This window comes from Halichoeres trimaculatus, unplaced genomic scaffold, assembly GCF_033239565.1.
Source record: "Halichoeres trimaculatus isolate MK-OKI-2021-1 unplaced genomic scaffold, fHalTri1.1 fHalTri1_scaffold_20, whole genome shotgun sequence".
NCBI classification, from domain to species: Eukaryota; Metazoa; Chordata; class Actinopteri; order Labriformes; family Labridae; genus Halichoeres; species Halichoeres trimaculatus.
Window position 1 is genome coordinate 19,008,000 of NW_027437198.1, and position 21,240 is coordinate 19,029,239.

Sequence of the window (21,240 nt, forward strand, 5' to 3'; positions counted from 1 at the left end):
TTGTGTGGACCCTGGTGCCTTTCTTGGAAAATCTGAAGCAAAACAGTTGGAACCAATTTTTTTTTTTTTTAACACAAAAAATTAAAATGTATCAAAATAACCAATCAGCTGACTGTCATTTCTCATCCTTACATATTATTTTTTTTTATTATTGTTTTTTTTTCTTAACTTTTTTATGTTTTAATAAAAGCCCAATGCATTTCAACAGTCAACTTAAATTACTTTTATTTTCTAACAATAATTGGATGACATCATTCCTCTGAAAGTTAAGTTTCAACATTGTAAATTAAGAATGGTGTTTTTCCATATAAGGCCAAAACAATAATTAAGAGGTTTTGTAAAATGTTCACTCAGTCAATGATTTGTTTCATTTTTGGTGCTGACAATATATGATCCAAGCTACACAACACACTTTCTCATCTCAGATTTTATTTACTTAAACAATTTTGACAAACGTTTTAGTATCATTAAACAATGGTTTTAACCATTTATAATCTGAACATGCCATACAGAATCTGAAATAAATAGGACCTTAATCAGTATGTACAAATGACCATCCTTACAAGCTATGTACACTAGCTGTAGAATAAGTTTGAGTAACAGGCTCACTGAGTGCCCGGAAGGACATCTCATGTTATTAAACAAAAGAATGACAGAAAGTTAGGTTTCAAGGTGGTGACACAGAAAATTACACTGCAAAAACTGATATCCACTGTATGTTTTTATCTTAGCTTTGGTACAAATTTGACAAAATATGAGCCAAACCTCTCTTGCATGTGCAGAAAAGTCCTATTTCAAGATATCAGAGACTAAAGTGGCACCTGAGTGGTTGTACAGCACACACACACAAAAAAAATCAACAGAGTAAGAAAATGTGCTTTTTTTATGAGAACATTATTCTTACTTCAAGAAAGTAGACAAGGCAGATAATTTTGAAGCAGTTCAGGCGTTGTTTTTGTCTTTTCATGTCTTGAAATATGAAACTTTTCTTGACTTTTCAGGTGAAACTTGCTCATTAAGACTGATAACCTTTTTTTCTTTCTCTAAATTTATGACAAAGCTCACAGATTTCAGTTTTTGCAGAGTATGGCAGGGTTCATTTTAGTGGCCATACTAAATCCTGACATCCACGCACAATAAAAAAAAACAGTCAAGGTACATGAACACTAAGTTCAGACACCTGACATAACAGATGTTTGGTCAATGTGCTGCTTGACACAAAGGCCACAGTGGATCATGAATTTGTATACTACAGCTAAAGAACAGCCTGACTTAAGAACCTAGTGTTAGTATCATTTTTCTGTTTTAAATTCCAAATTTTCTTGCTCCTATTAAAAATCTACCATGAGTATGTGTCTTAGCATCAAAATGAGGTAAATGAGCCAGTCAAAATATAAAAAAAAATACATAAAAAAGGCAAAACTGCTCTCTCGTCCACAGACGGAAACACTTCCTGCAACCAAACCGATGAGAATAAGTTTGTTTAAGTGCAGGTTTAACCCAGAGGACAGAACCAGCTGAATTTTCTGAACTTGCTGCTTTAAATAAAAAAGCAAGTAGCCAGTCAATAAAGGAACAATCACACTAAAGCTACATGGCTTTGAACGATCAACATTCACTTCAGTCATAAATGTGGGGTCCCACTCCACCTCCACTACCCCACGTAACATATGCACACATGCAAGAAAACAGCTGTAAGCAATATTGCATTTTAAAGCATACTGTGATAGATAAATTAGTAAATAAGAACACATCCCTTTTAAATATAATACATTCTGAATTGAAATAAGCTTAGCTGTGCAATTTAAGAGGAAACAAAGGAAAAGACGGTTTATCAGGAAGCTGTGGTCTGTGAGACCTTTTGTCAGATTAGCTTTTAGATAAACAGTGGAACTAAGAATCTAAAGGTGTCGTTTCTAGAGAAGCAATGCATTTGCAGTGACATTCATACAAGCGCAGCACAGTACAGCTTCAGGCACATGCAAGTACGTGGTAGGAACATACGCACACGCCACTGTGCACCTACACACAGATGCATTTAGAGCTGCAACCTGGAGGCAAGGTCACGGTGAAGTCAGGCCTCTCGTTTACACACCACGTTCAGAAGTGCACAGTCCTGAACAGTCAATCACACATCAGGCTTCCTTTCACACACACACTCTCTCACACACGCTTAGCACACAATGTAATGGTCTTTCAAGTGTCCTCTCTGTTCCCGTGTTGTATTTGGTGAGGTTAATGTGGTGTGGGGAGGCCTCACACACTCAGAGGCAGCATGCCTGGCGGGGACACGGCTCTGGATGCTGCCATGGAGGTCAACGAGCTGGGGTCCAGACCATTAACAGTCCTGCGTTCGCCAGAAGGAGATGTATGATATCAACAACATGAACATATGCAAGATGAATAGGCGTAAAAGCAGGGATGACACACACACACACTGTGTCTCAGAGGATTTAAAACACTCACGTTTTGTCAAAATAAGTCGTATGTAGAGAGTGAGAGAACTTTGTGGCGTTGCTGTTGATGAGTGTGCCGTTCTCCTTGGCATAATTTTTTCTTGCTGCCTGGTCTTTGGCAAAGTTTCTGCAAGCTGCGAGTTTCGACTCCAGAGCCTAATCACAAAACCGAGAAAGACGATCAGCATTAATCACAAATCCCCCTGGACATCCTGTGGCCAAGGACATACTGTTCCTTGATGCTCTGCGTCTTATCTATAACTTTTACATAACATCAAATCAGAGGACATAAACAGGAAATGTCACAATGTGGTAATCACAGGAAATGGTACCTACCCCTACTTTCCTCAGGAGGTCACCAACGATATTAAGAGCTGAGATTCTTGCAGTTGGTGTGAGGGATGAGTTGCCACAGCCGTTGGTCAATGCTGCACATGAAGAAAAAAACATCAGTCTCTGTGCAGGATTTGTGGTTTCACATGTGCAACAAGACAAATTTTGGTTAACCCACCTTTCGAGGTGATGAAAGGATGCTCTATGTTCTTTCCTACAGGTGTGGCAGGGAGGGATAAGGAGGCTTGCACTGCAGAATCAATCTTGTCGATGTCCAAGGTGGGAGAGCTGGGTGCAGACATTCTGTCTGTAGTCCGCTCTCGTACTGCCAGCTCCTGTCTCAGGTCTGCAGAATGGAAACAGGGTCAAACTCAGCAGACACTTTTTTACAAAGTGACGTACAACACAAGCAAGAATTTATACAGAAGGTAAACCTAGTTAGTGTGACTACAATGCTTCAAGTTATTCAACTGCAGGTGCTGCCATTAACTGTAGGAGGGTTTTTGTATAAAATAATGTAGAATAATCTAGCCAACAAACCACAACCACAATCAATTGCTGCAACAATATACTTCAACCTTCAACAACATTCAGTAATTAGTGCTGAAAGTTCACTAAAAGCTTAGTCTTAGACCTTCTGACTCATTTTACCCCTGAGGACAAAGAGGAGAAAGGTCAGCTTAAATCAGGGATCTCAAACTCGTGCCATGGCAGGCCAAGAGGCTGCAGGTTTTCTTTCCAACCAAAAAGTCCACCAGCTGATTTCACTGATTAGTCCCTGCTCTCTGCTTGAAGGTGAGGTAATCAGTGAAATTAGCTGGTGGAGTTTTTGTTTGGAAAGAAAACCTGCACCTCTTGGCTCTCCATGGCAGGAGTATGAGATCCCTGGCTTAAATACTTAAGTGTTCCCTGAACAGATGAGTCTTCAGACATCTATTAAAAGTAGAAAGGGACTCTGGGGATCATATGGAGTTAAGTAATTTATTCCACTATTTGGGCACAACAGAGGGGAAGAGTCTGGCTAAAGATTTAGAGCTGCGCTGCACTGGGAGCACCAAGCGTCTTTCATAAGCAGAGTGTTAGTGAAGGAGGGAATCCCTTAAACAGGTGGTGGGATGCAAGAATGGAATCTTTACCTCTTGCTTCATCTTTCAGCCGCTGCACGGACACCAGAAGAGACTCCTTCTCATCCAGCTCACTCTCTAGGAAGGCGTTTCTTTCGATGGCCTGGTTTAAACGACCCTCAAAGTCCTCGAGAGACACTATCGTTGCCCTGTACATGCAAGTTGTTGGACAAGACTGTTAGAAAATGCTGCTGTGAAAATACAAAAAAATCAAACATCTCCCCTGAAAAATACATGACGGATCCAGTTTAATGGCACATTAGGACTTCTCTGTGTCAATCTGACCTTTTGGCTCTCTCAAGGTCGTCATTGGCCTGCTCAAGCTCTCGGACGTATTTATGGAGCTGCTCCTTAATGCTGCGTGTCTGGCCCAGGTCATCCTCGAGCACAGAGATCTGTTTATAACTCTGGGAATACTGCTGCTCCAGTTTCTCCTGCAAAGTCAGACAGAGTGTGAGCATAAGTTAACAAGAAAAACATCAAACTGATAATTACAAAACAATATGTCCTTCTGCACTGGTTCACTTTCAAACAGCCTCTGTGCGCCCGGGGAGGCCCTGTGGCTCATTTGCCTGTTGTTCTGGCCTCAGGGACACAATGAGAGAAAAGCATGACTCATGATCTCATTGGTTCATTACCAAAATGCCATCAAACCTAAGAGCACAATCTTCCATGGTGGTAACAGTAATTATCCTGTATGTAAACACTGTCACTTGATCACCTGATTACCAGTCATGCCAGCAGAGGCAAAGACTAAAACCTGTCCTGGTACTTCTCTATTTATTTACTCCTAATCCTGACATCCAATTAAGAAGAGCTGGAGGATTACGGAAGAGGGTATTTTATTTAGACTGGGCTTACAAATAAGACAGTGGACCTTATCCTCAGGATCCAAGAGAAACAGATGAGCTCCTAAATGAAAGTGCTGAGCGGACTATTTGGGGTTGGTTGCAGTCAGAGACACTTTTTGTAAAAAGACTCAGTTTCCCATAAGCACTATCACACAGTCAGTACACTAATATCTTAGACTGTATAAAACATGGACATAGCCTCTATGGCGTCACCTGTCTGTTCCTGAAACAGTGAAATGAAGCCAATCCGTGGACGCAGCCACATTTGTTATGACACAGACCATGAGTTTTCTTTCGAGCAGCCACCAGTTAGGTGACCTGAGCTGTGTCTCTGAATGGACAATCAAACGATCCTAATATCGATAACAAGGCTTTATTTTTACTAACCGGATGTTGCCCCTTAGTTGAAGGGACAGTTCAGTTTTTTGGAAGTGGGGTTGTATGAGCTCTATGTGACCACTAAGGACATAAGTTACAGTAGAAAGTTGTCTCCTCTGAAATACACCACTGAGTATTTCCGACTCTATCTTGATGTCCAGTGTCCGTGGATGTTTCCTCTGTATTCCTTTCAGTCGCCATCTGTAGCAGCTCTTTTTCTGTGTGCTCCGGTTCATACAGGTATCCTTTTGGTTCCAAAGTGAATGAAACTTCATCGTCGCTGTCATAGTCACTCATTTTGAATTTCCTACGCTGCCTCACAATCCTTAGAGTACAAACAAAAGAATTACGATACTTGATCAAACTTACACGAGGCTACAGCAGGCGCCCGAAGCATAGCTTGTTTACATTCCCTACAGCTGAAAGGAGGAGGGGGGACAGAGCACACTAGCGCTGCGCGGAAGGATACATGAGTTAGTTAGGTCCAGATAAATGTTTATATTTCTGAAGACTTAATGCACTTAAAAATTATTATATGTAGCGTACATTTAAACTGTGGTATTACTTTTTGATTTGAGTTCTTGTAGGCAGAGAAAATAGCCTTTGAATCCGGTACGGTATTTCCCTGTTAGCGCCTATTTCCTCGTCACCAGTTATTACAGTCTGTGTCTTACTGAGGGAGAGGAGACAACTTTCTACGGTATCTAATGTCCTTAGTGGTCACTTAGAGCTCATACAACCCCACTTCAAAAAAACTGAACTGTCCCTTTAACATGCAGCTTAACACCTCTAATACAACATATATATTTGCAGTCCGACTCTGTTCTATTGCGTGTTGACTGCATTTATCAACTCTGACCAGCAGTGTGTGTTTCGGAAGCAAACAACTGGAGATTAGATTACCTTAACATTTCTTCCTTTGTTCAAGTAAATTTTTGCAGGATACAAAGTGATGAGGTAATATATTTATTTATAGCTATGTAGCGCTTTTGTTTGAGATATGACAACAAGCAAACTCTGTGCCCAGTGCCGCTCCTGTTTCCACAATTACTACAGAATAAATATAAGAAATTGCTTTCTTCAAGAAAAAGGTCAGGTCTTGCTTCTCACTGCTAAACTTTGTCAGCTGATGTTGTGTGACTGAACTTAAGTTTACCCAGAAAAGTCGAAACTAACTACAAAAACTGGGAAACAGCATTTAGAGATGACTAATTTTGGGGCTGTTAATCGCTTAACCAGGCCAAATTAATATAAATACATGTAAAACAGGCATTTACCAGGCTGCATTACCTTAAGGTTTGCCACTTCGTTCTTCAGTCTTTCATTTTCACTCTGGAGGTCTCGAATGCGGTGCTCAGCCTGGCCGAGCTGTGCTTCCAACTCCGCCTCCAGCTCCCGGCTTCCCTCCTGGAACTCCTGCAGCTCCTCCTGGGCATCATGACAGCTGCATTGTACACAAACAGACACATTAACAATCACCGTCATCCACCATGCACCCTGTTCAATGCACACCACTCTTTTGTTAAAGCTGCCTGAACGAGTGACCCCACGCTGGCATCAGCTCTAGAAAACTGTCTGTCTTTTGTCCTGTAAGATGAGCCGCGCTCAGGTATGTTCCAGCAGCTTTGTCTCTTCTAGCCAAAAATAAACCTGCATAAAAAGTCAGGCGGATGTTTGTGTATTTTTAACCTTCATCTCTTCTTCTGCTGCACAGGAAACAGTGCAGAGCTCAGCACTGTGGAGTTAGGACTCTAAATATACAGCTCTAGAGAGACAGCTGTACTGTGAGAAAAGGTGGGTTTAGAGGGAGCTCAGAGAAGCAGGCCTGCTGCTCGGCTTCCTCAGCTGTGCGGGAGGTGAAAGGTCAGGACAAGGAGAGGGTGCAGAAACAGGATGGGGACACAAGTGAGAAAACAGGATGTGGGCAGTCTAAAAAACACACAATAACTCATGAAGGTGTCCAGGAAAACATTTTGACATGAAGGACGGAAGAGTAGACAGAGATATCCTACGTTTTCTGCATGGAAGTGACTTTTTTCTGTCCGTCCAGGTTCACACACATGACACTGTAGTTAACACAGCTCTGAGATCAGCTGACTCGTGGCCTCACAGTGGCTGTGGAATCCATGAATCAGTTGTTGTCCCTGTGTCGTGCCACACATACCAACACTACAGCGGCTGCTTCATCAGCACGCTGCTGGGTCCTACAACTTTCCTGTTTGACACTTTGGCCTGAACTTTTTCACACTTTTCATGATGTCGAACTAACACCTATTGTACTGCTCATGATAAACTGGGTAATGTCTCGTGGGTTAAGTGGTTATAAAGCCATGAGTTCAATGTATTACATCACAGAGATATCTTTTCAATAGGTAACTTATTAATGCAGAGCGTGAAGTAATCCTGGGAAGCGAGCTTCCAAATCCTGCTGTGGTGAACTCAATACTCGGTGATTCTTTTTCCATGTGTGGAGTTTTTCCTCTTCAGTGCCCTTCACAGGAATTTCTTAGAAAACCAGCTTGACTGTAGCTCCCTCTGCACTGCCTTTAACATGTCACTGAAGAGTATAATGTTACTCTAACTCCACACATGCAGGAAAAGACTGATAGAAAAAAACACAGACTAGGTCACAGCTTCTGTTAAAGAAGTCAAAGATTTAATCATTTGCTCAAGAAGGAGCCTGTGGGCACCAATTTGAAATAGCTTGTCTCTCATTTTCCCTAAATGGACAAGCAAAGACTTTGCCCTGCCCTGCAGTGAACGTTTGGGTGGAAATTATTGTGTATTTACATTCGTCAGGACTACAGAGAGAACCACAGGCTCTGCGAATTCGCCTCTGCCTCTTACATAAGAGTGAGACAACTCATCAAATAAAGTTGGCTTACTCCTGTTTGAAGTTTGGAGCGTTATCTCAAAGTGTTTTTCATCAAACAGGGGATTGCTGCCGTCTTTTATTTGGTTCAATGTCTGATCTCAAGGCAGATCGCAGAATTAAAATGACACATTGTTACATAACTTAATTTTCAAACTGGCACAAAGTAGTTCTCCAGTCAGTCGTGTCTGATCATAACAACATATTTAACATAGATTAAGAGGTTATACATCAAAGAGTGGAATACAGGTGAGCACACACATCATTCGGCTTACCTTTTCTTATATTTCAGGGCTTGGGACTTCCAGTAATCAACTTCCTCATCTTTTGATGAAAACTTTGGAATCATCTCTGTGTCCATGTCAGGGCAACCTGAGAATGAGAGAAGACAGAATGTAAGTTTGGCATTCATATGCTCTTGATCAACGAGTCTGTTGCTGAAGATGGGAGGGGGTGTGGGATCAAGTTGTTGTCTTTATTGATAAAAGGCCTGAAAAAATCTAGTAATTTGATTCAAAGAAAAATTGTAAAAATGTTTTATTTAAATAGTACTGGCTTACTTAACTCTTTGCATGCTCTTTTTTTTTAATTTATATTTTATTATGCCGGCCTTCCTTTGTTATTATAAGACTTTCCAGCAGTCTGATACTAAACAATCAAATGTCATCATCTTGCCTGTCAGCACCAAGACTCACTTTATCTGACTGCTTATGTTTTCTACGTTGAAGTCCAGGGCTTGACATTAACTTTTTTGCTCACCAGCCACTGTGGCTAGTGGTATCCCAGAGTTACTAGCTACTCAGTATTTTCACTGGTCACAATTTGTTGTTGGATAATTATGTTTAATATGATTGAAGGGGATGATGACATGCTAAAGTTTACTTTAAAAAGATTTACAACCTCTTGAAATGTAAATGACCCCTATGCACACTCAAAACAAGACTACATCAATGTTAAAATCCACAGGTCCTTAATCAGGTATTCAGCTCTGATAAAGTTGTAACATTGTGCTCCTTTCATATGAAAATATGCAGTCTATTAAGACATAGTAATTAAAATAATAGTTTGTTATTGCTTATAATAAAATGGTAAAGGGGATTAATTGAACTGATAAAAACTCAGCAAGAGACACTGTCTGCTTAAATATTTATTAATGATTGTAATCAGAAAATTATTTCTTTTTTATGAGAATGACAATGAAGGAAAGGTAAATTAAATTTCCTCAGAGCTTTCATCATCAGAGTCATCTTTTTGCTTGTCTCTCTGCTCCATGTTTGAGATAAAATTCAACCCACCAAAGTGGCCAGTGGGAGCGGCAGTGTTACCAGCCACTGCCGGAATCCACAGGCATTTGGCCAGTTGGCCGATGTTAATGTCAAGCCCTCTTGAAGTCCTGAAATCCTAATCTTATGTTATATTTGTCCACAGAAAGCATCTGTTTTTCAACAGTATCGATCTAGAAAGTGGGTTAAAGTTGTTAGTGTCTGGTTAAACTTGCCTATAAGCACTCAAGCAATGTGTAACCAGAACAGCATGTGGGTGTTAAACTGTAGGGTTGATAAAGGCTAGTTGTTCTAACGTTAGCCACACTGAGCTAACAAATTTGAGATGGTAATGTCACTGTTCATTCACTGACTTAGATAAACTGTGCACAATGTTGACTGTTCCTGGGGTGTTTTAAACTATACAACTTGTAATCATTTTGTTAGTAAGAACTGAAATTTAAATTTAAAGTGGTAAAGTGTTAATAGTTTTTTTAATAATAAAAGCAGAAGAACATGCTGTTTTGTGAGTATGGAAAATTGCCTACCAAAATATGGTTCCCTTTGATCTTACATGAATCGGTACTTAGTACTACAGATAGAATTTGGTCAGTACCTATAAAAGTACCTTATTTGGTCCACATCCCTACTTTTACTGCTACCTTTAGCAGGATTATGAGTTTTTCTAGCTTTGGCTGATTGGAAAGACTTTAAACAAGAACAAAACAAAACAAAATCTGTTTGTTCAATACCTGCAGTACAAAAATGAAAAACGTCCAAGTTAACTGCTCAAGAGCTGAAAAGTAGGACAAGCATTCAAACCCGCACATGACTTCAACAAACTATGTGCATCCTCTGGCATGTAGCATCAGGTTCAGTGCATTCTCCTCTTATCTCAAAGCCAACAACGAAGGAAAACAAGATTTTAACATAGCCCTCATTCCATAGAGCCAGATCTGTCTCTATCTGAGAGTCCAAACTAAGCCAGATCAGACTGGTCACGCCATTTTGATGGTCTGGGGTCACGTCATCCTTAGTTAAATATTTACTAACTACAGCAGCTAATCTTTCAGAGGCCATCTGAATGCTTTAGCATCAAGTGCTCCTGTTGATTAAGTGTCAAAATAAACCATTCATTAGCAGGAATTAGCAGGAATCAGTGATGATTAATGTGGCAAAGGTTTTTACAGATCAAAGCTGTCTGATGTCGTCTGGTCTAGTGTTTTTAAAACACGTCACTTGAGCACTTTTTTCATCTTCCTTCCTCTTTGCCAAATCAACACTTCAGGAGACGCTTGTTCCTCTTTTTTGGTGAGCTAATAAACTCTGTGTCACTCTGTGATCGTCATAAACCAGTGAGGTAGGCTTCCGGAAATGATTAAACACATCTGGACAGAGGCTGTTTGCATGTTCGTTGTGGGTGGGTGGAACAGCAGCTGCCTCTTTACAGTCCTTTTGCTGTGGTCAGAGGAGTGTCTCTGATCCAAGTAGAGCCTTATCAAGACAACCAATTAACGTACAATGAGTTTTAGCTTATGATGTATCTGAGCTGTTACATGTGTTCTTGAGTCCACTACTGTTACATTGCCGGTTTGGGATTTGATAAGTAGGATGGTGTGTTATTTTCCCTTCCAAGAAGAAGACAGTCTGGACTCCGAAGCCGGACCGCCCGCCCTTCCCCTCAAACATTCCTCTGAGGCAGCGTCATCAACAATTTACTCACCACAGGCCCTTCACGTGTCAGAGCACTACTCTGAAAATTCACTGAGGAAACCCAAGACCCAAATACAGCAAGGGTGGAGAGAGGAAAAAGCTCCCAGGCTGCTGGTGACATTATATGTTTGTTTTATCGAAGAAAAAAAAGAGAAACTATGAACCCCTCCAGGGAAAAAATAGATTCTCTGATTATAAAATCAGATGATTGTGCAAAAATAGTCTCCTTTAGATGAGGTGCTGGGTGGCTTGAATAGGATCCAGTGATTTCCATTGATCTATGCAGGTCCACAAAGGCATGGGCGACAGGAAACTGTTTCCATAGTGATTCAGATCAAAGACCTTACAAGTGTGTAATCACCTCCTCAAAAGTGCTACAGCTATTAATAAACTCACAGTTCAATTACAGAACCTAAAATAGGTGAAAAAGACGCGCTTAATGACAAATCACCATATCACCTAACAGGTCATGACTTCTACTGTTATCTCTCATTTCAGCATCCTTTTGACCGGTGTAAGTTTGACCCCAGGATCTATTTTTCTGCTGGAACAATACTGACAGGACACAGGTCCAGCAAAGTGTATAATTCTCACAGTGGAAGCATCTTTTTCCAAATAACAAAGGAAGGCAGTGAAAGAGTTTCCTTTCCCACATCTTTCTCTCTACATCCTCTTTTTTTCATTTTGAGGATGACTAGGTGCTTACTAAGAGACACTGATGTCACACTTTCAAACTAGGGCTTCTTCGTGGGGTGTAGCTATCTAAGTGCTCAGCGAAAAGCAAGAAAATGCGACTTTCACAGCAATTAATACAAAACAATTCAACCAAATCATATTTGTAGACAACATTAGTCTTCTTTATAAAAATTGTGACCTAAATAACCAAGCTGACACCCAAGAGGCCATGTCTCTGTGTACAGCGGTCATCGTCAGATGTCATCTAATATAAGGCTCACTGCTGTAAACGTCTGGATGTATGATACTGCGTGATGTGACAGGCTGTAAATGAGAAGCTTAGCTTAAAGCCTAGCAGTATCCGTTATGCTATTTGTGGTAAGGAGCACGGGTATTGTAAGAAAAGTTAAGGACAGAGAAAGCCAAAGAAAGCAGATAATTTGAAGTAAACCGCCCAACATTTTGAACCGAGCTCGAGCTGTCATATTGTTAAATCACAGAGAGAGCCGCGGATGAACACGACAGCTCACTACACAAACAGGTCAAACATTGCTCGCAATAAAACGGAATATTAACAGATAAATACAACACCTGCTCATGTCAAATCGATGTCCGAGTGTCGTCAGTTTCAGCGGGTCCTCTTCTAGTCAGTGTTACATCCAACAAACACACGCACACACACACCTCTCCCCTGCCCTGGCCTCGGATGATACTGAAGTGACAGAGCTGTGTTTAGGAAATTGCCAACGCGTCTCCCGGAACCGACGTAACGCCTGACATGGACGTACGCGCTTACGTAATGTACGCCTGCGTCAGAAAAAAGGGCAGGGCTGCTGCTACCGAAACAGAATCAGCCGCACCTCTTTTTTTCTGTCTTTCTTTTTTTTTTTTTTGTCATGGTGCTAGGTTGCTAAACACAGTTTTCACTGTAGTGACCACAAGGTGGCACATTGTTGCCAGACATAAACTGTAACCTTTGAGTGTGCAGACGGTGCAGACATAATCCCAAAGGGGGAGCATCCGTCTAAAGACAGATCTAATTCACAACATTCCAATTAGTTGTTTTGTACATAAAACCCTCTAAATAAATCTTGTACTTTACATTTATTCAAGGGGGTTTTTGGTCAAATTATCAGTTAAAAAATTTAATGTATTTTTTTATGTAATTTGAGTTTCTTGGACATTTGAATAGGCCTAAATTGAATAGGTCTAAATAAGTGCTTGAATGGTCTGGCTGAACTTTTAAAGCCTCATATGACTACCAGGGCGCTTAGGTCATCAAACCAGTTGCTCCTGGCAGTAGCTCGGACAGGGCTCTCCACTCGGGGGATAGAGCATTTGCGGTGTCGGCACCAAAGCTGTGGAACAGCCTACCTATCCAGGTTAGAGCTGCACAGTCAACTGAGCACTTTAAAACACTACTGAAAACCTATCTCTTTTCTTTGGCGTTCAATCCCAACTAAATGAGTAATCTTGGTTTTTTATCTCTTTTTATCTTCGTATCTTTTATCCCTTACATTTTATTCCCTTTCCTATTTTTTTTACTGTACTTTTATCATTTTTATCCTTATCTTATTTTTTTTTTCTCTGTTTTTATGCATTGTGTGAGAGATTGTTTTGTACCCCTGTAAAGCACTTTGGTCAACCGAGGTTGTTTTTAAACGTGCTTTATAAATAAACTTTGACTTGACTTGATTTGACTGAATGGAACATTACATTTAACGAATAATATATTTTATTCACGTGCAGTCTACACAGCAGTTTTGTGAAGTGTGAAAAAGTTGTACATGTTTCCCAGCTGTCCCAAACCCGTAACTTGGCAGACAGCACATAAAAAAGAAATGTGAACCAGCTTGGCCACTTAAACTGCCAATGACACCTCAAAGGAACCCAATCCGTCAAGTCACTGCGGTTACAGGTGGCAGGCCCTGTTTTGCAAGGCGCAGCTCTCGCCTCCACCCACAACCAAAAGTAAAGACAGCCATGAGTTGAGAGGATCTGGAAGGAATTCGGACTACATCAAACAGAGGAATCTACTGAGCTGTTTTTTTTCTGAGGATATTATTTTTCCTTTCATGGCATTTTACAAGCAAGACAGTCAGGAAGACGCACATGAGTGTCCAGTGTGTTATGAGGGTCTTTCTGGCGCAGAGAGGACTCTGAGTTGCGGGCATGTTTTCTGCCACGACTGTTTGGTCAAAACTCTGGTCAGCATCAACAGCGATGGAAACATCAGAGACACTATTGCCTGCCCTATATGCAGACATCTCACATTCATCGGGAAACAAAAGGAAGTCCTGGTGTCCCTTGCGACGGACAAGGATCCAGCGGAGGGGCAGACGCTGGAGATCCCTCTCCCTCTGCCACTGGGAGAGCACCAGAGCGCACGGCGCGCCTCTGAGAACACTTTACCCAGCGGGGTGAACTGGGCTGCTCGTTGCTTTAGGTGGGTGTCTGAACGAGTTCAACGACAGAGGCTGATCAGACCCAGCCATAAAGCGTCTCAGATCTTTATCATAAGCGCTCAGGGGCGACCCATGGCTGAGGACGATGCGCTCAGCGTTGTGATGACAGTGGTTCATCCTCCGCGCAGGAGAAGGCGCAGGATTTGCACAACTGCACGATGTTTGATCATCTTACTGACAGCATTTACTTTACTCGCACTTGTAGCTGCAACTTTACCCTGGATTTTATTGGCTTAGATCACTTTTATTCATTCTAAGGATTATTAAGTGCCAAGAGGACATGACGAACTGACATTTGACGTCTCGTATCATCCACGGAATCTGCAATAAAGTTTATATTTCCTCACAGCTCAATATGATCACATTAAATTAATGCCTTAAAAACGAAAGCCTTTTTGGGGCTTTGAAAAGTGTTGTATGCTTTTGGTATTGTTATTTTCTGCCCTGATTTAAAGGTACAGTCAGAAGTTTTTATAGGCATGTCCATGTCATTTATGAGCATCACCTGGCAACAGTCTTAGTAGGCTAAAGGCGAGGAAAGTCTGACACACTTTGTTTCACATTCCTGTCTGTGACATGTTCTACCAGTTATATGAGAGCCAAACAGGCTTAAGAACAACTTTAAAGTGTCTTATGTTAATGTTGTTATTAAAAGTATTGTCCAATTATAATTCAAACATAGCATTTAAACATGTTTGGTGAAAAACAAATGGAATAAAACTATCTGAACCTTGCACAGTCTCTGAGCTGCAAAGTGTCTCAAGTCATTGTTGGGTCTCCAGTAACCGTTTCTAAGCAACTTCAAACTGAAGAGCAACAACATCTTTGCCACCAGAAGGATTGTCTTTGGGGGTGTGTTCACATCAAGTTTCATGTTGGCAGACATCAGCTTTGTTGAGTAGTTGTTAGATATCTGGTTAAAGCAGATGGGGTGTAGTGCTGACAGACCTTCTCTTCTTACATCACTTGAAAAGATGTCTGATTGGATTAAAAATGGGAAATCTCACACATTTTTCACTTTGTACTCAAACTTATGTAATATGTAAAGGAATGTTGTCTATTGTAAGGGTCGTTCTATTGTATGTAAAGAGCTCCACCTTTAGAACTGTCAGTGGAAAATACCTGATGCACCTCCTCTAAAGGAGATAACCTTGCGGGTTTGGATAAGTTGATCAGTAATGAGATACACTGCCAGACTGCAGCATCAGGTTACCTCTACCTTTTCAAGACCCCAGCACAAGACAGAGCAGAAAGAACAGAATTATGCAAGAGGTGAGCAGAAGTATCACTACCAGGCGGACAAACGTCGCTCCCCATTTCCTCTTCTGTCAATCCTTCAGCCATCCTGATGGGCCTGTCCTACAGGTTACACACTTTAGGAGGCTTCTCTGCTTTGGCATTAGTCATCTCTGGTGTTCCTGAATGAAGGAAGAAAATGACTTATTTGTTTTCTTTGTTGATTCAGATTTTTTTTTAGATAATGCCATCAGTGTGTTGCATATCATAGAGAAAAGAGAAATGTGAGCTGGAAAGTAAGGTAAAAAGCTAATGACAGATATATATATATATATATATATATATATATATATATATATATATATATATATATATATATATATATATATATATATATATATATATATATATATATATATATATATATATATATATATATATATATATATATAAAAGCTATTTATTCATGTCAAAGTCTCAATTGTGAGAAAGAAAATTGTCACATATTTCTACAGGTGTCCTATTGTTCTAAATTTATCAATAGCAGGATTAAATCTCGGCAGAGAATCTTCAAACCTGGACAGATGAGTATATGTACTATCAGGATGTTATTTTGCAGTAAATGACTTTTAAGATATACAGTGTGGGCTGATAACTGGTAACTGGGGTTTATACACTGATGGCAGAAACTGCTATTTTTATTTAATCCCTTTCAAACACTGCCAGCACAGCCACCAGGGACAGGAACTACAGATGCACCATTACTCTAAAAGGATAGTACATGGACCTTTTTTGGTTACTAAAAATAAGACACTGCAGAAGCTGAAAACCAAGCAATTTTTTTCACATCTTCATTAAATAAACAAAACAAAACAAAAACATTTTTAAGACTTAATATGAGCCAAATTTACTTAACTTGTTCAGAAATGCCTAATTTCAAGCTATCGAAGAACAGAAATTGTGCATTAATTGCTTAAAGATGCTGTGAGGATGTTCTGCAGTTATTGGATGGACCTTTTGGCCCAGAGTCCCACGCACACTGTCTTGAAGATGTAATTTTCAACCAGGCATGTGTTTGTTTCGGAACAAATCTTCTTTGCTGAAGATAATGTTTGATCAGATAAAACATGACTAGGTAAGATATTTTTTTGCAGTCCAGTTATGTAGAACCTTTGTTTGAAACATGACAACAAGTGAATGTAAGTTTGTACCATACTTCAGTAGCCGGCTATATGTAGCAATACTTGCAGCCCTGTGCCAGGACGTATCCGCAGGCTAACATGACAACAAGCAAATTGTCAGTTCATACAGCAGGTTGGTAGCTGCTCACATATAGCGCTACTGACTGACAATGCTGTTAGTGAATCCTACTGCTAGCACTCGTACCAAGCAGAGCTAACGTAACCATAACCTTCATTTTATTGCTAGACTCTCAAGTCTGAACAGACCACTGCAGAATAACTGCTGCATGTGGGTTGGAATGAACATTATCACAAACAGTTTAGCCTTTTTAGCTTTTAGCCCTTGTTTTAGCCTTTAGCTTGAGCTCTATCACTATCTTGTTTAGCTTTCTTCTGCTCTTCTGTCCTTTTTCTGTCAGACATTTAGGCTCCTATGTCCACCATCACTACAAAATTGATTGAAAATATCATTTTCAGCCAAGAAAAACACAGATTTATCTCCTAACTACTAAACTGCTGTAAATCAATCTGGTCCTGTTTGAGCTACCAAGCAGCATCTTGAAATAACCTCTACTGGCGCTGACAAGCTCATCTTAAAATTTGGATAGCGATTGGGCATGTATCTAGAAGGGGGACTTTTTCAAGATCACGTTGAAAGTCCTCACAGCCCTGTAACGCCACATTATGTAATTACACCCCAATATGTGAAAATGTAATACATTTTAACTTAATTATGTAACAAGGATTTATACAAAAAAAGACAAAAAAAGTAAATTTGTCTTATCAACGCTCCAGAGTATTTTTCTTTTTATAACAATCTGACATTTCAGAATTGGCAGAAAAGAGTCTTAAATAAATGATGAAAAAATCCCCCCAAAAAAAAAAAATCCTGAAAATAATTCACAAGAACCCGGTGAGATTATTACAAATGTAGAGTTTAATATATATATTTATTTCTGACATTCTGATAAGGATTGCAGGTAGGCTTCACAGTACACACTGTGTTCCACTTGATATGCTAAGCAGAGGAGGGAGGGGAGGGGAGGGGGGCATGGTGGGCTCGACAAGCGGCAGATTCTCATTTGTACACTAGTAGTGAAAGCAGAAGGAGGCAGTACATCCACAGGCAACATCTACTCCTCTACCGTATTGCTCAAAACCCCACTGGGGATCAGTCACTGTGATCCACATTCTCTTTAGTCCGTCTTTTTGCTTTACCCTTCTTACAATCCCTAAAAAGACACTGATTGACACAAAAACATGGATTATCAAAAGACTACCTAAGCGCATGCATGACATTTTTTAAGAATTACCATTTTTTCTCATTTTAAAATCCCCCATCAGAATGTAAACAATTTTGCCTCACTTTAGACTGAAATATTAGTGGTAAGTAGAGTCAAGAAATGTAAGTCTACAGCACATAAAAAGCTCAATAAAACTATGTAACAATGTACCATTTGGTGCAAAATGTGGCTCATATGAATATGCTCAAAATGTTTGTAAGTTACCCATTGGCTGAAATAATATCTGGGATGAAATGATGACTCGTGTTTCAGGGGAGGTTGCGGATGATTTTTTTTTCTTTCAGCAGCATAATCATCACACCTAATGAATATGAATGCATGCTTTCAGGTGGCTGTAAGCTCCAGTTATGATGCACAAAAGCATTACAGTGGTACTGCCCTGTACTGGTAATAACACATGCCATCAGGCCCTAATTAACCTTCATCCAAATACAAGTCCTCATTTGCCAGCGCATTATAATAAAACCAGGTAGCCTACAGTTGGAAAGGGAATGAGTCACATTCAGTCTGCACACATTGATATATTTATATATAGAGAGAAACCCCAAATAACCTCCTTTTATAAATGTATGGATCCAGCACAGAAAATAAGACCTTTAGCACACATTAATTATGCCTATAGTTCTGAAAAATAACAACCAGTGTGAGGGCACTTGCAATTGTTGTCAAACAGTATAATCACCACAACTATCAATATAAGTATCAACATCACCAAAAATCTTCATAAACAGAGTCCATTGAGAGCACACACTGATGCATACTGTACTGTAGATCACTTTTGGAGAGAGGTTAAACCAGAATTCATTTTATCAGAAGTAAAAGTAGCATTAAAATAAAAAAGAAAAAGATAAACAACGGTAAATGAAATTAAAGTGGTTTTGCATTGAAATAAATGGCTTGTTTTTCTGTAGGTCTGGGACATCAACCCCTGTTTTTTGGCTGAGGTGGATCAGTAAACACTGTAATTGCACTTTAATTGATATACCTTTTGTCCTTGGATATTTTCTATTGGATTAAATAAGTGAAACTGCAGCATTTGATGAATTTGTCAACCTCTAACTAATAATCTGTGGTGAGAATAACAACACCGAAAAAGGGCATTGATCTTCTCTTTGGATGTGTGTCTGCTCTGACTTTGCGCTTTGTACTGAGCCCCTGAAGTCTTCTTGAGTACATGTCATTAATTTTTGCCCATAAGTTAAATTTTTGAGTCCACAGGTTAAATTGTGTAGACAATATGGAAAAAAAAAACCTTTTTGGACTTCAAGGGTACCGTAGCATTGGTTTTTCAAAATGTGTGAGGATACTTGTATTTAGCTTCAGTCCGCTAATATAGGCCCAAGACCACATTTATTACCGTATTCAGTATATTAGAAGGTCCAAGAAGCTCAGTGATCTCATGGTCTGTACAGGATTGTTAAATTAAGCACTATGAATAAAAAGAAAATATAGGGTGTTGGTTTGCAACTCATTAGTGCTGTAGCGTGTCAGAAGTTGAAGCTCAGGAGACAGAATTAGAAAGACTACAATTGATTTGTTGCAGAGTTAAGACTCTGCTTTTGTGCTGCAGCATTGTTGTTACCTGGTGTTAAGAGTGAAACATCATGAATCTACAGTAAACCTGTTCACTGTGTGCAGGGACAAAAATAACATCCAATTTTTAATCATTACATTTTCTACACATGATAAATATCAGCACATATATTATCATTATTATATATTCTCAAGATATGCATTTTACATATAGTATTCCTCTCAGATTTATATACATCAATTTATGTACAGTCTTTGTATTTACACTAGGGGTCAAAGGTTATTGAACCTGAAGCACTTGAAAAACAAGGTTAAGAGAGAGAATCATACGAACCTAAAGGCAGTGTAGTCATCCATCCATTGTCAGCCAACTGTAACAGCACATGGTTGGTCTAAACTTACCCTCCAAGAAGTACAACAGCAGAGACACTCACACACAGTCAAACACTGCCATTCTGAGGCCCTTGATCCAAAGCGGTTCGTTCCTGTTGGCTCGTCATGCAAACACGACATGGTGCTATCTTTGAAAACTGAATAGGAGATGCAAGTCCAAAGAAATGTAATTTACAATAACATTCTTCTCATACTGTGCTGGTATAAAGTGAGTTAAAGTGTGTTTACCTGTGTGAAGGTAAACGCTAGATAAAGAACTACAGTTAAGTTATGTGAAAGAAAAAAGTTCAGTAAAGACTGGGTGTAACAGTAAGAATTAGACTGCATTTGATGTTTCATCCTGCAGGCTGAACTTTTCTCTAGGGCTCAGCGTTTTTTCTAATGTGCACAAAGCTCGAATACCCTGTGAGCAATACTACCAGACTACTCCCTCATCCTGCCTCTCTGTTTCACCCTGAGGACCGGCTTTGCTTCTAACCACGTCAGGCTCTGAGTTTCCCTAACTAAAAGTTGCACAACGTGTGAGTATCATACTGCAATTTGATTGCATGTTCTAATAAGGCAAAAAGAAATTCAAAAACCCACAAAAATACAGACCACAGCATCAAACAACAAATATTAACAAAGCAAAGCAGAAAAAGAATTTGTTATACTCATCTATAGTCCAGTCTTTTCTCCTAAAGGCAACTGTTCCTCCACTATGGCATTTTGGTGATATTTTTTTTTCTTTTTGTATCACATTTATGTTTTAGCGAGCATTTGTAAGAGATGAGTTTCTTTGCAGCCTGCAGCAGATGTGCTCGAGTTCTGTTTTCAGGTGGGCAATGGTGAGGCCAGTGTGTTTCCATCAGGCCATCAGGTGGCGACAGTTAAGAGTATGAACAGCCATAGGGGTGCTGGTAAGCTGTGATGCCTTAGGGTCATAGGTCATAGAGTGGTGCTCTGGGGCTCCTCCTCAGGCACAGCGTCCCCCTCTGGAGAGTCTGTCACTGCCATGGACCTCCTGCAAGGGGCACCGCTGAACTCATCGATGAGGCTGTCCAGATTGACATTGATGGAAGGGATTTCATAATTGAAGATATCTAATGGTGAGCATGGCGGGAGAGGTGAGTATGATGAGCAGAATGGCAGGAATGGTGGGAATGAGCAAGAGGAGGAGGAGAAGAGGGCATGTGACGATGACGATGAGGTGTAAAAACGGAAGAGAGCAGAAATAATATTAATCTTTTGAGTCTGAACTAATGGTATATGATGTCTGCCCTGATTGAAGTAATCAGTAGATTACATGTGCTTCACATTCTACACAGGGATTTTCAGTGTGTAGCTAATCACACTGCAACCAACTTGGTATCGACAAGTGTGATATGTCACAGCTTTTTTGTGTCTTTGGAGACAACAACAACACATACTATTTCAGATAAAATACAATAACAAGTCAAAATGACTGCACAATGACACATTACT

General features: G+C 40.0%; 3 protein-coding genes across 6 annotated transcripts in view; 1 reads left to right on the forward strand and 2 right to left on the reverse strand.

Annotated features, from left to right (window-relative positions):
* Positions 1–409: 409 nt before the first annotated feature.
* Positions 410–12,433, reverse strand: ndel1b (nudE neurodevelopment protein 1-like 1b). Its single transcript, XM_074697563.1, has 9 exons — positions 12,256–12,433; positions 8,290–8,386; positions 6,433–6,586; positions 4,199–4,347; positions 3,926–4,062; positions 2,968–3,135; positions 2,793–2,884; positions 2,467–2,612; positions 410–2,347 (listed from the first exon to the last, which is right to left on the reverse strand). Exons 2-9 carry the CDS (start codon positions 8,373–8,375, stop codon positions 2,257–2,259), a joined length of 1,023 nt encoding a protein of 340 aa, XP_074553664.1. The 5' UTR covers positions 8,376–8,386; positions 12,256–12,433; the 3' UTR covers positions 410–2,256.
* Positions 12,434–13,652: 1,219 nt separating this feature from the next.
* On the forward strand, positions 13,653–14,786 carry LOC141810007 (RING finger protein 222). Its single transcript, XM_074697301.1, has one exon. The coding sequence runs from the start codon at positions 13,740–13,742 to the stop codon at positions 14,364–14,366; it is 627 nt and encodes a 208-aa protein (XP_074553402.1). The 5' UTR covers positions 13,653–13,739; the 3' UTR covers positions 14,367–14,786.
* Positions 14,787–17,465: 2,679 nt separating this feature from the next.
* The window catches only part of arhgap44a (Rho GTPase activating protein 44a), a 42,108-nt gene continuing 38,333 nt past the window's right edge, over positions 17,466–21,240 (reverse strand). For 3 of the 4 annotated variants that reach the window (XM_074696158.1, XM_074696156.1, XM_074696159.1), the window contains one exon: positions 17,466–20,858. In XM_074696158.1, coding sequence (XP_074552259.1) covers positions 20,704–20,858 — 155 coding nt within the window. In that variant the 3' untranslated portion in view covers positions 17,466–20,703. The remainder of the gene's footprint in view (positions 20,859–21,240) is intronic. The other variant, XM_074696157.1, reaches the window with a different exon arrangement.